The sequence below is a fragment of the Coenobita brevimanus genome, chromosome 100 (genome assembly GCF_032717465.1).
Source record: "Coenobita brevimanus isolate Jiangsu-jjx chromosome 100, ASM3271746v2, whole genome shotgun sequence".
In the NCBI taxonomy this organism is placed as follows: Eukaryota; Metazoa; Arthropoda; class Malacostraca; order Decapoda; family Coenobitidae; genus Coenobita; species Coenobita brevimanus.
Window position 1 is genome coordinate 8,462,264 of NC_137053.1, and position 16,777 is coordinate 8,479,040.

At 43.1% G+C, this 16,777-nt stretch overlaps 1 protein-coding gene across 1 annotated transcript in view; it reads right to left on the bottom strand.

Annotated features, from left to right (window-relative positions):
* The window catches only part of LOC145414572 (beta-alanyl-bioamine nonribosomal peptide synthetase ebony-like), a 178,681-nt gene that overhangs the window by 16,250 nt on the left and 145,654 nt on the right, over positions 1–16,777 (bottom strand). The window contains exons 11-14 of the mRNA XM_080284090.1: positions 13,145–13,243; positions 12,926–13,013; positions 10,485–10,700; positions 8,514–8,676 (exon numbers count right to left, since the gene is read on the bottom strand). Coding sequence (XP_080140216.1) covers positions 8,514–8,676; positions 10,485–10,700; positions 12,926–13,013; positions 13,145–13,243 — 566 coding nt within the window. The remainder of the gene's footprint in view (positions 1–8,513; positions 8,677–10,484; positions 10,701–12,925; positions 13,014–13,144; positions 13,244–16,777) is intronic.

Sequence of the window (16,777 nt, forward strand, 5' to 3'; positions counted from 1 at the left end):
CAACAAGTCGTGCAAGCCTGCCGAGTGTGTGCTCTAGGAAAAGATACCACTAGAACACCAGGCCAATCTGGCCACCTCGTAGCCAACAAACCCTGGCAACTACTGTCCGTAGATGTTGTCGGCCCCCTCCCACCTAAATCAGGCTACAGGTACATAATTACATTCTTGGACACATACTCCAAATTCCTGATTGCATGCCCGGCAAAAGAACATCATGCTGTCACCGTCGCTGTAACCTGCCATGTGTTCCCGTATTTTGGTATCCCCCAGGCCCTCCACTCAGACAATGTGCCTGAGTTCACAGGCAAAATGTGGGCCAAGCTATCCACCCTCTTCAGGTTCAACATCCCCCACTCCTCACCGTACTGGCCCCTAGGAAACGCCATCTGTGAACGGAGTCATCGCACCCTACTCAACCAAGTGCGGACCAGGATCCAAGCCACACAAAGCGACGACTGGCCAGCGCACATCAAAATAATACAATGGGGCATGAGCACCTGCCCACACGAGGATGGAATCACACCCCACGAGCGGGTATTCACCAAGGCGCCCCTGCTTTTACCCCTCTGACACCACTTACAAGCCCCCGCCAACCCCACCTCATCCGACCCCCTTCACCATCTCAAACAAAAGCTCCACCACCTGCAAGCCACACAAGACCTAGCCCCCAACACCACATCTACCAACCCCTACAAACCAGGCGATTTCATCATGGTTGCCACCCTGCCAACTCCGCACAAGCTAGCCCCCCGCTACACAGGCCCATGTGACATCGTGAGCATCCCCAACCCATACCAAGTCACAGTAAAATACCACAACACCACCCGCACCTACCAGAACTGCCACGTGCATCACTCAACAGCACCAAACACCCTACCACCCCCACCACACCACCTGCCGACCTTGCCCCCCACCTCCCTGCCAGATTCAGAAAATTTCTACTGCTACCTTTCCCCTTCCTTCTCCTCCCCCAACATTCCCACCACGTCTGCCATCCCCACCCTGGGCACCACCACCCCCTCGCTCACACCTGGGCTGCCGATATCCTCCCTCTTCCCATGCTCAACCCTCATCCCACCTCCCTCCTCGTGCCCCACGCCCCATAGACAACCATCCCCCCCGCCACCACACACCCCTCCCATCGCCTCCCCGCCACCCTCTCCTAACCCACCACCACCCACCCTCCGCCAGCATCCACCCCCATACCCGTCCCCGCCTCCCACCCCCACCCCCAACCCCACAACACCCTTCCATCACAACCTCACTCTCCACCAACTCGCCCTACCACACCACCCACTCGCCCACCCAAAACTTAAGCTGAAGGTCTAGCAGTCCAAAAGAATATGAAGCGAACAGCCTATTGCTCAATGGTTTGAGGGTTACAGTGTGGAGAAACTCTCGTAATGCTTCTTCTTCATCATAAATCCACGACAATGAATGGAAATGTCGCATTAAATGAAGTCTATAGTTAAAAGTAATATCCAAATCACGTGTGTCATCAAATCACGATAATAAACATCTAAAAGTATATTCTAATCCACATTTAAATCTCTATGCGGGATGAAATTCAGGCAGGGAAACAAAACCGTAAGTGCAAAACAGTGAGCACTGTGAGCACACAGTGGAGTAATAAAAGGCAACAAAGAAGGTTTTTCACTGAACTGAGTGGACTCGTGATATTATGGGAGAACAACAAGAGAGACTCTACACTAGAGAGACTCTACAGCAAAGTCAATCTTGTACCGCCTCTTTGTCTCCGCATTGTCTCGCCTACTCACCACACACTCAAAATCAGAATGATTTCGCAGTCTACCTTTAATACAAATACATCTCTTATGCACTCACATGTCATAAACGCTGCACAAGATGAAGGTACAGTCAAGGACAAAAATATCATTCCAATTCTTGGTTGAAAAATTATGAAATTCTTACACAATATTCTGAAAAGTATGTAGAGGTCCTAAGATCGCACAGAGCTTCGAAAATCATTGTTCATTTTCCCTTTATTTATTGTGATGAAGTGTATCAATATTTATGTCCACGACTGTACTTCTCACACCTTTGTGGCAAACTGCACAATGCCAAACTCCCTCTTCTTTGAGAGTACAGCCATCAGCCCCGGATAGCACCACTTTTGTTTTAGTCACGTTTGCAGTCAAACCCTTGTACCTCATTCCATCTCCACTTCCTAAACCTTTTATCCGCCACCCTCTCGTTGTCCACCATCAACACCTGAACACCAACCTATCAGCATACAACACCTCCTGTGGGAGTCCAGTCATGTGAGAGAGCTTCCAACACTATGACTGCTAAATAAAAGTGCATTTAAGTACTTGGGTAGTGTGATAGTAAGCATGGAAGATTAGAGGATAAAGTGCTTGAAAGGGTGCAGCAGGGAAGAAACGTTGCTGGCTTTTTGAAAGCAGTGATAAGAAACAGGGAAGTGAGCATGGATGTGAAAAAGCTATGCAAGACAGTATTGTTATAATAACTCTAACGTATGGAAGTGAAGCTTGGACGTTGTTGGAGGGACAGAAGTCAAGAGTGAGAGCAGTAGAAATGAGTTATTTGAGAGGAGCATGTGGAGTCACATGGAGAGACAGGCTGACAAATGAGGAAGTAAAGGAGGGATGTGGTGTGGATGTGGATGTGAAAGAAAGCGTTAGCAGGAACACATTAAGGAGGTTTGGACATGTGGAGAGGATGGAGAGTGAGAGACTAATGAGGGGAGTGTATGTGAGTGAGGTGGAGGGAGGGAGAGGGAGGGGGAGACCGAGGATGAAATGGAGGGATGGAGTAGAGAGGTATATGAGAGGGGGGGTTGTGAGCTGGGAGCAGGGCAGTGAAATGGAGGGGGACAGAGCGAAATGGAGGCGATTTGTTCGTGGCCACCCCTTACCAGATTAAAGCGTCTGGCAATAGATAGATAGACAGATAGACGATGCCTATGATACCACTTCAAGTACACCCCATACTCTCTGTTCATTCACATGTTGCAAATCACTAAGCACAGTCATTTCACTCAAATACAGTGGGCTCGCATAATGCGTGAGAGATTGGGTGGTGCACGAGCTCGCGCACTGGGAATTCGCGTACTAGGAGTACATAATCTTATGGGAATAATTACATATGGGTGGTACCCCCTCATACCTGGACATCTTTTGGCCTTTAGAGACATAATAAAGGTCATATGTTTCAGACATTGTACTAAAGCTATAGCTACAATAACAAAAATATGGGTAGTCACCTTAACAACAGTAGACAACAGGCCTGATGACCTTAAATAACGGGGGTTCCGAGGCGCGGCAACACTTACAGCACCACACACCCCACCGCACCTCCCATCGCACCAACACTTCCCTCTGCAGACTCCTCTTGATCACCTTCCCCAGGAGCATCCAAGTCACTCACTTAGGCCATAAACCCTTCAAAGTCCAATGCTGACACTTCTGACATTGCATCCTCTTCATCCTCAACAGGATCAGAAGCAGATGATGTCGTTGGTTCCGCTATTTCACCAACTTGAGCCCGCTGTGTGTAGCTTGTTATGAGCGTCTGTCTTCTGTTTATTTCTTCCCTGTGCCTGTCTGTGTAGAAACGGAAGAGTTTGTCGATACTAACCAGAAGTTCCTCCGTTCTTAGGTTGCTCACTTCCTGTGTCTTCACCTCTTCCTTGAGCTTATCCACGGCAGCCAGGATCTTGCTAATGTTTGACATACACAGCTCAGTCCTGCCTTCCATCACACTAGGCTGCTCAACTTGACTCTGTCTGGCATTGGGCTCTGCGTCAGCCTTGTCTATCTGTTGCAACACTTCCTCGGGAGGCTGTTCCTCAGTAGCAGTGTGCACTTCTTGTATGTCCGCCAATGTAACGTCCTCGAAACCTGGTACAGCTTGTGCTGCTGTCAATGTTGCTGCCTCAGCATTGGCCAGTGGATGAATGGCCGTCTCCTGGGTGATGCACAGGTGAGGCACAAGCATTCGCCACGAATGGTTCACCGTTGCAGGTGTAATCTGGTGCCAGGCTTGAAAGAGAAATTCAACTGCGTCCTTCACCGTAAAGTTACGCCAAAATGCCTCAACAGTCATGGCATCTGTGTTAGGTCGGGATACAGGTGCTGGTGGAGATGGAACGGGAGCAGATGCCTCATCAAGGTCTTCGTCATGATCTTCTTGTAGGGCATGAAGCTCCTCTTGTGTGTCGGTCTTCCTGCGTAGGTAGTCGTACACTTCCTTATGGTAGAAATGTTTCACTGTGGCGATTAGTTCTTGATTGAGTGGCTGCATTAGTGACGTTGTGCGGGGCGGCAGAAACACAACACGACAATCCTTGTGAAGATCTTCCAGGTATGGAGGGTGACTTGGTGCGTTATCAAGCACAAGGAGCATCTTAAATGGAATGCCCAGTTCCCGACACTTGGCTCTCGCATCAGGGACACACCGCCTCGTTAACCAGTCTGCCATAATGTTCCCAGTCATCCAACCATTTATGGACTTGTACCAATACACGCCACTTGCATCCATGTTCGTGAGGTTTTTGTAGCACCTTGGATGTGAAACTGTGTGTACAACAACTGGCCTCATCTTGTGGCTCCCAGACAGGTTTACAGCGAACATTACTGTCATCTTACACTTCTGGAGCTTGCGACCAGGGGCTTGTTTCTGTCTCTTTGCAATGTAAGTTGATTTTGGCATGGCCTTGTAATATAAGGACGTTTCATCGATGTTGTAGATCTGGTCCTTGGTGTACTGTCCCTCTTCAATAATCGTTTTAAATATTGCAGGATAGTCTCTCGCGGCCAGCTCATCGGCAGAGGCACATTCACCAGATAATTTCACGTAACGGAGTTCCTTGCACTAGAGAAAACGGTCCAGCCATCCAACCGATGCCCTGAACGGTTTTTTCACTTTTAACCTTTGAGATGCAGGCTTGGTTCCGAATAAATCTTCCATTGAGTGGAACACCTTCCTTTTCTTTCCGCATTATGAAGGTGGCAAGATAGAGCTCCATTAATATCATAGCACGATTTCCCACCCGCGAACTGCCATCTAGGTCAGAGGCACTGTAGGTCTTCACTACAGCCTTTATGGCTTCACGGTTCTTCCACACAGTTCTCACTGTAGATTCAGCCAGTCCCAGGGTTCTCCGGATAGCCGTGTTTCCTTGACCCTCCTCCTTCATCATAATTATCTTTAACTTGGTGGCAGGCGTCAGAAGTTTCTTAACTCTTGGGGTTGGAGCCATGGTGTGGCGAAGTACAGGCACCACAAAAAACACCACACGCTGTACACGACAGGTTAGCTGTAGAGAGCGGATCCGCACAGTGCACGAGCCGGGACTGTTATGGCGCGCCTGCTCCCTTGTACCCCAAGCTGCGCAGTAGAATGCCCGGGAATTTCTGCGCATCAACATGATGACACGTGACTCGCTCTGTGAGGGGTGGCCGCACACTAGTAGAAAATGGCATTTTTGAGCCACTCCTTGCCTCTGCCTCGTGTTCTAATCGGTAAACTCACGCATTAAAGGGATTTTGGTTATGATTTTTGGTCACTCATGCACAAGGCGAATTGCGCACTGCGATGACGCGCACTGCGGTGACACGCACTTTGTGAGCCCACTGTATTATTAACTAACATTTCAGATTAAAAGTTGGAATACAAATGTGGGCGATTGTGTGCATGTATGTGCCAACGCAAGATTGTGCAAGCAGAGTGAGAGAAGAGTTCTGGAAAAATGTGGAAGTGTGCATGGAAAAGCTGGGAAGGAATGAGTGAGTGTTTTTGATCAGTGATATGAATGGTAAAGTAGGGAATGTGAAGGTGGATGGAATAGTTGGTGAGTGGGGTGTGCCTGCTGAGATAGATGAGAATGGCAGTGTGTTAGTGGACATTTGTGCTGGGAGGGGGTTGGTGATAGCCAATAGCCTACCCTCTTCGGTCACAAAATGATCCACAGGTATACATGGCGAGTGATGAGAAGGGTAGGTGGTGAACTGAATGAAAGGAAGGCAATGATTGATTATGTGTGTGTGGATGAAAGGATGCAAAGATGTGTAATGGATGCAAGAGCTTATAGAGGTTGGGGGAGTGGATTTTTGACCACTACTTGGTGGTGGCCAGAATCAAGATACAAATAAGATGGAGTAATAGAAGAAGGGAAGGACGGGAAGAAGGAGTATTTGCAAGGAGAGTGGAAAGGTTACAATAGGATGAGAAAAAGGCAGGATATAAGAGAGAAGTGGAGGAACGATTGGGCAAATATGAATTGGAGCAGATGGGGGACGTGGAAAGTGTGTGCAGGATATTCACAGAAGAAATATGTGCAGCATGTGATGTGATGTGTGGGATGAAGAGAAGACAGAGGGGAGTGCAAGGAACAGCATGGTGGAATGAAGAGGTGAGACAGGCTGTGGGACAAAAGAAGAAAGCATACAATGAATGGATGAGAAATAGGGGCGTGGAAGAAGTTGAGAGGCGGAAGAGAGAGTTGTATGTAGAAAGAAAGAGAGAGGTGAAAAGATTGGTAAGAGAGAGTAAGAAGAGAGTGGATGAGGAATTTGGAAGGAATTTGAGTGTAAAGTGGAGGGACTGTAAGAAAATGTTCTCGAAGGAGGTGAAGACAGTAAGACAGTGTGGAAGTGAAGTTAGCAGGGAAGTGAAAGATAAAAATGGTAGATTACTAGTGGAGAAGGGAGAAAAAGTGAGCAGATGGAGAGAACACTTTAAGGAATTGTTAAACATAGAGGATGGAAGTGATGCGGGTATAAGTGGTTGGGGAATGGCTGGGAGAAGGAGGGAGGTGAGAAGACCGGAAGAAATCAGTAGGATAGATGATGTGGAAGCAATGAAGAGAATTAAATCGGGGAAAGCCCCAGGAATTGATGGAGAGTGTGGTGAAATGTTGAAGCATGGGGGAGAGATAGTGGTAGAATGGATGTGGAAGATGTGCAGATTGGTCTGGGAGGAAGGTAGAGTTCCGAAGGATTGAAAGTCAGGTATGATTATTCCCTTGTACAAAGGAAAAGGGGAAAAAGAAGTGTGTGGTAATCACACTGGCATTTGTCTTCTTAGTATAATAGGAAAAGTGTATGGTAGGATACTTATTGACAGAGTTAGGGAAATAACAGAGGAATTAGTTGGAGAAGAACAAGGAGGCTTTAGGAAGGGAAGAGGTTGTGTAGATCAGATATTCATTCTTAGATCTTTAGTGGAAAAGTTTCTAGAGAAAGGAAAGAAGTTGTATGCGGTTTTCATGGATTTGGAGAGACCATATAACAGGGTGGATACACAAGGATTGTGGAAAGTATTAAGAATATATGGAGTAGATGGGAAGTTGCTGAATGCTGTGAAGAGTATGTATGATGGTGCTAAGGCTGCAGTGCGTGTGGATTGTGAACCGAGTGAATTTTTCTCTTTGAAGGTTGGGTTGTAACAGGGATGTGTCATGTCTCCATGGTTGTTCAGTTTGTACATGGATGAGGTAATAAAAGAGGTACAAGGTAGGGTAGTGGATGTTGGAGTGGCCCTGGTGAGAGAGGGTAGTGTTTGGAAACTCCCTGTACTGTTGTTTGCAGATGATACTGTGTTGTTGAGTGAAGACGAAGGGGAGCTGCGAGGCTTGGTGGATGAGTTTGGGAGAGTGTGTATGAAACGGAATCTAAATGTGAATGTAGGGTAGAGTAAAGTGATGGTCTTTGAGAGAGGTGAAGTCAGTGAATGTACAGCTAGGTTGGATGGTGAGGAATTGGAAAATGTGAGTACGTTTAAGTACTTGGGTAGTATGATGAGCAAGGATGGAGGTTTGGAGGGTGAAGTGCTTGAAAGGGAACAGCAAGGAAGAAAGGTTGCTGGTTCCTTGAAAGCAGTGATAAGAAACAGGGAAGTGAGCATGGAAGTGAAAATGTTACTACATGACAATATTGTGATACCATCTCTAACGTATGGAAGTGAAGCTTGGACGTTGTTGGAAGGGCACAAGTCAAGAGTGAGAGCAGTGGAAATGAGTTATTTAAGAGGAGCCTGTGGAGTCACATGGAGAGACAGGCTGACAAATGAGGATATAAAGGAGCGTTGTGGTGTGGATGTGGATGTGACAGGAAGCGTTGGGAGGAATACACTGAGGTGGTTTGGCCATGTGAAGAGGATGTAGGGTGAAAGACTGACGAAGAGAATGTATGTGAGTGCGGTGGAGGGGGGGAGAGGGAGGGGGAGGCCGAGGATGAGATGGAGGGATGTGGAGGAGAGGTATATGAGAGAGGGGTGTGTGAGCTGGGAGCAGGGCAGTGAAATGGCGGGGGACGGGGTGACGTGGAGGCGATATGTTTGTGGCCACCCCGAACGGGATTGAGGCATCTGGCAATAGATAGACAGATAGAACATTTCAGGAATTACGTGCCATATCAGTACCACATGCAGTCAAAGCATCTGTATGGGTAGGGTATTAATACCTTCAGAAATGGGAACCCTCATTTCCGAACAACTTGTATACAAAGAACAAATAAAAGCTTCTTTACTTAACAACAGCCACTTTGTTGGAGCAGTCGAGTTTGCTGCAGTTGTACTTATGTCCGTCTGTCACATTATTGCAAATGCTGTCGGTTGAAATCTCCTGTGTTGTCTTCCTCATGTGCGTCAACACTTCGCCAAGGGATTTAGCCTTCATAAACTGACCTATCCCTGCAATAATAATAATAATAATTCATTCATTCATCATCTAATCCAGTGTTGCCCCATGCGGAGCGTAGGAGGCCGGGGCTAGGCAGGTTGGTCCTGACCTTTAAGATGAGAGTGACCAGCCTCACTCATCCTGTGTGGCATTAAGTGAACAATAAACCCACCATCCCATGGATATAAGCCTGCACTGGCTCAATCCGATTGGAGGGCCTAAATTACCCACTAAATCAATTGGCGCCATAATTAGGTTATATGGTAACCATCCAGCATAGTAAATGGTTTTCTGGTGCACAGGAAACCATCTGGCTTGTTACTCAGTGTAGAGTCACCCTTAGACAGAAGGAACAGGAAAGAATGAAAGAAAGAAAGAAGGGGAAGGAAGGAAGGAAGGGAGGAAAGGGCAGTCACCCGAGAGTAGTATTACATTGTGTGATTGGATGGTGTGCATACCAACCAAGTACAAGCGCCCCCCCAACCACAAATAATAATAATTATGAAAATAATGATGATTATTTTAAAATGATTATTTGATAACGATCATATAATAATAATAATAATAATAATAATAATAATAAGCAATAATGACCAACAAAAACAGTAATAATATCAATAATAATGTTAATAATAACAACAAATAATGACAATAATAATAACATTAACAATAATAACAAAATTAATAATAATAATAACAATAATAATAATAATAATAATAATAATAATAATAATAATAATAATAATAATAAAAATAGCAATAATAATAACAACAATAATCTATCTATCTATCTATTGTCAGACGCCATAATCCCGCAAGGGGTGGCCACTTGACTTTGAGTTATTTGTTTTACAGGGAGGGGCACTAACCCTCCACCAACCCACTTGTTGACACGTAGGGAGCACGTATGGTTATATGATTACCACCCAGCGTTGTAAATGGTTTCTTGGCGTACAGGAAACCATTTGGATTGTCACTCAATGTAAAGCCACCTGTGAAGAAAAGAAAAGCAATAAGAAGTGACAGGAAAGATGGGAGAATAACAATGATAATTACAACAATAACAATAACAATTATAATAACAACAATAACAATAATAATATTAACACAACAACAGTAATAATAATAATAATAATAATAGTAATAATAATAATAATAATAATAATTATTATTATTATTATTATTATTAGTATTATTATTATTATCATTATTATTATCATTATTATTATTATTATTATTATATCATAATTATTATTATTATTATTATAAGAATAATAAAAATAATAATAATAATAATAATAATAATAATAATAATAATAATAATAATAATAATAATAATAATAATGATAATAATAATAATAATAATAATAATAATAATAATAATAATAATATTATTATTATTATTATTATTATTATTATTATTATTATTATTATTATTACTGTATTTAACTCCTGCACGATAACTCATTGGCTTATTCTTGCTACTACCACGTAATTTTATTCGGTTCAGGAAAATTACTACAGACCCTAATTAGTTCTGATTAGTTTTGTAAAAAACAACTGAAACTTGAACCATTTCACTATCTTAGATGAATACAGTCCAAATCACTGGAGTTCAATTACCTTATGAGTAACTTGGCAGAGCTTTTACTTCTTTTGTAGCCTTTCTCATATCTCAGAGACAGAATATGACTACATTAATTCCATAGCACTTCTAAGCTAGCATCAAAATGTACTCTTACTTACAGCTCAGCAATGAAGATTAAGAGATGTTAGTCATAAGCTGCGTTTCAGTAAAGAGTACAGTAAGTGAACGTACCAATTGAGTATCCAAGGTCGTGGAGCGATGTGACAGTGAGTACAGAGTTGAGTGAGTTGCCACCCAGCTGAAAGAATGAGGCGTTGAGGGACAGACATTCGTCTCCAGACATCCCTGGACCCAACACCCGCGCCACCATCAGCAGCAGGTCACGGGCTGCTTCATACTGATCGGAGTCCACACCATCCAGGTCCACCTTCACCCTCTCTATGTCATCTGCATAACCACAATTCTGCGTTAAGGTGGTGTTAACATCTTCGGTCAACACCAACCACGACCATCCTCACCCTCTTTAAGTCACTTGCATAACCATAAATCGGTATTAATGCAGTGTCATCATTTTAAACACACACCAGCAAGGTTCTCCCTCACCTTCCCTAAGCCACTTGCACAATTACACGTCAGTATCAGTTTGCTTCATGCTGATTTGACTCTAATGTACATCAGCCAAGATCACCTTCACCTTCTGTCACCTGCTTTACCCCAGGTTGATATCAGTGTACTCAACATCATTAGTTCAAAGATGTACAACATCAATCAATCAATCAATCATTTCCTGTGGCACCCTCGGGGATGCATAGGGCCTCGATGAACTCACACCACCTCATCCTATCTTGTGCTAACTCCTCAAGATCTCCCCAACACTCATCTCCAGCTTCCCGTCTCATTGTCCTCACCCACGTCTCTTTTAGCCTTCCTCTACCTCTCCTACCAAGTGCCACCCACCTTGGTGTACCTGGTACTATTCCCTGTCTCCTATACACATGTCGTAGCCACTTCCATCGTGAGAACCTAACATATTCATCGACCGGCTGCACTCCCGTTATTTCTCTAATTCTACTATTTGGTATCCTTTCCCACCACTTAACTCCTAATATTCTTCTAAGTGCTTTTTTTTCAAACACCAAGAATTTATTTTCCATAGTCACTGTGCTGTACCAAGACTCGTGTCCATAAGTTAAGATACTCCTAACCATTACCTTATAAAGTTTGATTTTTGTATGCACAGAAAAATTGTTATTATTCCAAATATTTTTAAGCATTCCCATTGCCTGATTAGCCTTCTTTAACCTTTCCTCGAATTCAAAGTTCAAAGAACCATCCTTGGCTAAATAAGTACCTAAATATTTAAACCTATCAACTTGCTTTACAACCATACCTCCAATTACACATTCCTGCGCATTTTCCATATTCATATTGATTATTTCAGTTTTTCCACAATTAATAACCAAACCCACCTTGCGACCTTCACTCACCAAACAGTCCAACACTCTCTGCATCTCTTCTGGCCCATCACAAATCAAAACTATATCATCTGCATAATCTAAATCCAAAAGTTTCCTGTTCTCTCCCCAAAGTATACCTGCACCGGTTTCTGTTCCAACGCCTAACTATAAAGATCTGTACAACATGCGTAACTTATTATACTTTTGCAATATCCAACTGTTCAAGGACAGAGCAACGGACACTGACGTGACGGACTATACACATGACAAACGCGACGGATTATCCACATGACAAACCCGACAGACTATCCACATATAAAAAACGACTGACTATATTCGAGACAAACGCGACGAAGTGTCCACATGACAAACGCGACGGACTAGCCATCTGACAAACCTGACGGACTATCCGCATGAGAAACCCGATGGACAATTAACATGACAAACCCGATGGACTATCCACACCACAGACGCGACAGACTATCCACTTGACAACGGTGACTGAGTATCCACATAAGAAACTGCGACAGACTATCCACGTGACAAACACGACGGACTATCCACATGACAAATGCGACGGACTATCCACGCGACAAACGCGACGGACTATCCACGTGACAAATGCGACAGACCATCTACATGACAAACGCAGTGGACTATCCACGTGACAATCGCGACGGACTATCCACATGACAAACGCGACGGACTATCCGTACCCTATGACAAACGCGACGGATTATCCAAATGACAAATGCAACGAACTAGCCACGTGACAAATGCGAGAGACTATCCACACGACAGATACAATCACAAAGACCGTAGTTATGCTGCCTGTTTTCAGTGGACATGATGCACTGTGCGTTTGATACTTTTATTTTCTATTGCCCTATTTTTTCTATTGCCCTGTTCAGCTTAGTCAACGGTCGGTTTAAAGGGATGCTTTAATTAGTAACCAGGGATACGGCTCAACAAATCTCACGCAACCAAGATCAAGTGTTCATGTGCTGGAAGTGGCCATGTTTCGTCATGTGAAAATAAACTGATTACCTTTTTAGGTAGAGGAAAACACGGATGAAGAGAGGTACTTTCTTCTACATCCACCCAACATCAGTCAAAGTCTGTATAAGCGGACTATAGCAAAGACAAATCATGGCGCACACACCTTTTGCTGTATAAGCGGACTATAGTAAAGAAAATTAATGATGCAGCACCCACCTTTTGCTCTGGCCTGGTACACCCGCAGAAGCTCCTGACGGTCAACCTTACCGTTTACCAGCAGAGGCAAGTCATCCATCAACACCAGCTGAAGAGTGTCACGTTATTTCAGCATCGTCGTAACCGCATTTACAAGTATATGCCAGTTACTATAATGTTCAGATATCAAAACTAAGAAAATGAATAAAGTATTTCATTAGCCATAACTCTGGCACCCACCTGCGGCATCATGTATGGCTGCAAAAGGTCGGCAAGTTTTATCTTTGCTGCCGCAGGCTGTAGCTTCTCACTGTCGCTGGTGTAGAATGCAACAAGAGCCTGTCAGTGAAAAGGTGCATTAGAATGACGAACTCTGATTATTTCTGAAACACGAGACGAAAATATACTGTGTCTGGCTTCTCTGTAAGTCGTTGAATGAAAGCAATTTAGTCTCTGGCGTGCCAATAACGTCCATCAAAAAATTTGTGTTCTGCCCTTTCATTAACGAGTTTGTTTTAAGCTATTTACTACGAAGTTGTTACATTTAATATAATCCTGCTTCCACCATAACGATATTAGCACAGGAGAGACTATTCGAGCTGGAGATGTCTTCATTAATTACTTCAAACTTGAGCTGTCCCCTCACTTGAATAATCGTCCTGTGGTATCAAGATTAAAAAAAAAAAAAAAACGCATGTCAGACGACGTAGTGAAGGAGTTAACCTTCTAGACGAAAGTATTCCGTTCTGGGGAAACAGTTCTCACTGCAAAAGTTAGATGTGACTTCTTGAGCCCCTTTCCCTGAAGGAATTGCCCTTATTATGAGTTAAATTAAAAGTACGTCACTGTAGTGCAGAAAGATAACAAACCTGCAGACATTTTACAAACACATTTGTCCTGCTCTACCTCTGTACCCTCTCATACAAGCGACGACTCTAGTCATCTAAAACACCTGCCCTGTTCTACCTCTTAATCCTCTCATAATGGCAACAACTTTAGAATTCTACCACATCTGCCCTGCTCGACCTCTTAACCCTCTCATAGTGGCAACAACTCTACCATTCTACGTCAGTTAATGCCAAGTGATATTATTCTGCTGAGGGAGTCTGAAAGTCAAAGTGTTCATACCATCATCATTAACCCTCTCATGATTACGTCAATTTTGCTGTTTTATTCTTGAAAACATCAGACGACTTATTTTATTGAGGGTGACGATTAATTATGCTGAGGGTGAGTCACATGATTCTAAAAGTATTAATTCACCTCTTTCCAATGTCTAGTGTGTGTGTGTGTGTGTGTGTGTGTGTGTGTGTGTGTGTGTGTGTGTGTGTGTGTGTGTGTGTGTGTGTGTGTGTGTGTGTGTTACATATATGAATGAAAAACGGTGTGCAACTGTACAAAGTTTTGCATATCTTAGTAAAATAATGAACTTAATGTTATTACTGGAGATGTGCCGATACCAAGATGTTGGCCGATACCGATACCGATACCCACTTTTCAGCCGATACCGATACCAATATTCCGATACTAACAAATGGCCGATACTTTTGCCGATACCGATACCGATATCGATACTTTTTTATTTTGATTTTATTTATTTGATTTTGTTTTGATTTATTTGATACCGGTAACGTGAGTGTTGTTAATGCAGGAGCAATACAGTAATAGATATATATTATTAATGTATGACAATGCTACATCATACATGTAATTATAATGTAATATAATATCATAACCATCTGTTTATCATGAAACATATCTTGAATCACATAATAAACAAGAAAGTATCGGCCATACTTTTATCCTGTCGATACCGATACTAAAAATGGGATTTAATCCCCGAGCTATGGCCATATAGCCCCGCTAGGTTACATGAGCGGGCTAGGACTCCTGGCACGGCAGTGCCGGCCGAGGCTCGAACTCGCAATCCCCCGATTACGACTCCAATGCTCTACCACTAAGCCACCGTGCCCCCGCCGATACTATAAAACAAAAAAAAAGAAAAAAAAAGCCGATACAGCCGATACCGATACCGATACTATCGACACACCCCTAGTTGTTACAGAAATACTGTATATCACCTTCCAATAATATATGCTGCAAGTAGAGAATTATCATTTGTCATGTTACCATTGACCTTGTCCTAATGTCAAATCTTCGCTTAATTTTACGATGGGCTCGCACTACCTTTAATCTTTATTCTATTTTTTTTTTCTCAAGTTTAGAGTTGCACAGTCCTGTACACGAAGCTAATCCCATTCCCACGACTATCATATTCCTGTTGGTTTTGCGGTCATCTTGATCTCTTTTCAACTAATTCCCTTCTCTCTACCTTTCAATGGGTCTTTATACCGCACCTGTGTACTCAGATGTCTTTCTTCTGTCTCATGACAGTATGTCCCATTTGATCTCCTACATTCGTGTTCGTCCGTTGTTCAAACCCTTCGTCCGTTTCTTGTGTTTTCCTATAGTGCCTTCCCCATCACAGCTGCTCCTTGTAAGAATGCTATAGTCCAGACATCTCACTTCATTCATCATTTTTTTTTCTTTAGCCTTCATTTTATATGTATATTCTTTTATTGCATTCACCATAGTAGGATTTTTTAAAAGTCCTAGTGATTTTTTTTTTCCATTGTTGTGTATGGAAAAAATTACTCCATGAAAGTTGGTTACAAAATGAAACATGGGAAACAGTGAAACTTGTTAACTGCGAAGACAGTGAAACTTGTTAATTGTGAGAATGACAAGAAAAAATTGCAACCTGACCCTGAAGCTGGAGAATTTGAAAGGGATTTTGAAATGGGCAAATCACATTAACCACTCCATCTCTACTATGCAGTGTTTATTTGTGTGAAGACGTGTGGACACCCAACTAATTATGTGAACATTATTATTACAAGACCTTATACTCTTGTGATACCGTCGTTATTCCTGTAGAAGCAGCTGCTACGCAATTTTATTATTCATCACCGTAACATATATCAATATTGTATCATTCTCTTGTGCATGTACTGTACATTAATTTAGATATTCTCCCTGTTAACTAGTATACTCTTATATATTGTCATATAATTTACTTGTCATTCACTTATCATATTGGTGTTCGTTTACTATTTGGACTGTCTTCTATTAATATCTACATTTATAACACGTCTGGAGATTTCTTATTTACTCTGGCGATGAGAAATGTAAGAAAGCGGTTTTTTGCTGTTTATATTATCCTGCGTCAAACGTGGTGGATTCTCATGAATCGGCAGACACCAATAGACTTCTTCCCAAATATGCTGAAGAGACTGTTCTATGTGTAAACAATGTAATCTGACATTGGGCAACACACGCAAAGGAAACTCTCTACCTATACCCTGAAAGCCTGTATGAGAGTTAGAGCGCTGCTATACTCCGTGGGTGTAACATCGAAGCTCCTAATAAAGCATCCAGTAGTAATACGGAATCTTTAAGATCAACCTGAAGTCTTGATGGTAAATCGGCAGGCCCACATCTCTCTCTCTCTCTCTCTCTCTCTCTCTCTCTCTCTCTCGTGTGTGTGTGTGTGTGTGTGTGAGTGTGTGTTTGTGTGTGTGTGTGTGTGTGTGTGTGTGTGTGTGTGTGTGTGTGTGTGTGTGTGTGTGTGTGTGTAGCGCAAGAGAAGTATCAGGTTAAGATTTATCAAATATTTATTTGCTTAATCAGGCCCTCACACAGCACGACCTACAATATGTGCCAAAAACGAGTTTAGGAAGACTTGGGGCGGAAGAGATGGAGACTAAGGGTTACAATCTAAGTGCTACTGGAGATTCCCTAACACATCTTCCTTCGCAACATATTCTGCACATTATACTTCAGCATCATCTTGTGTGTGACTGATGCAAACTG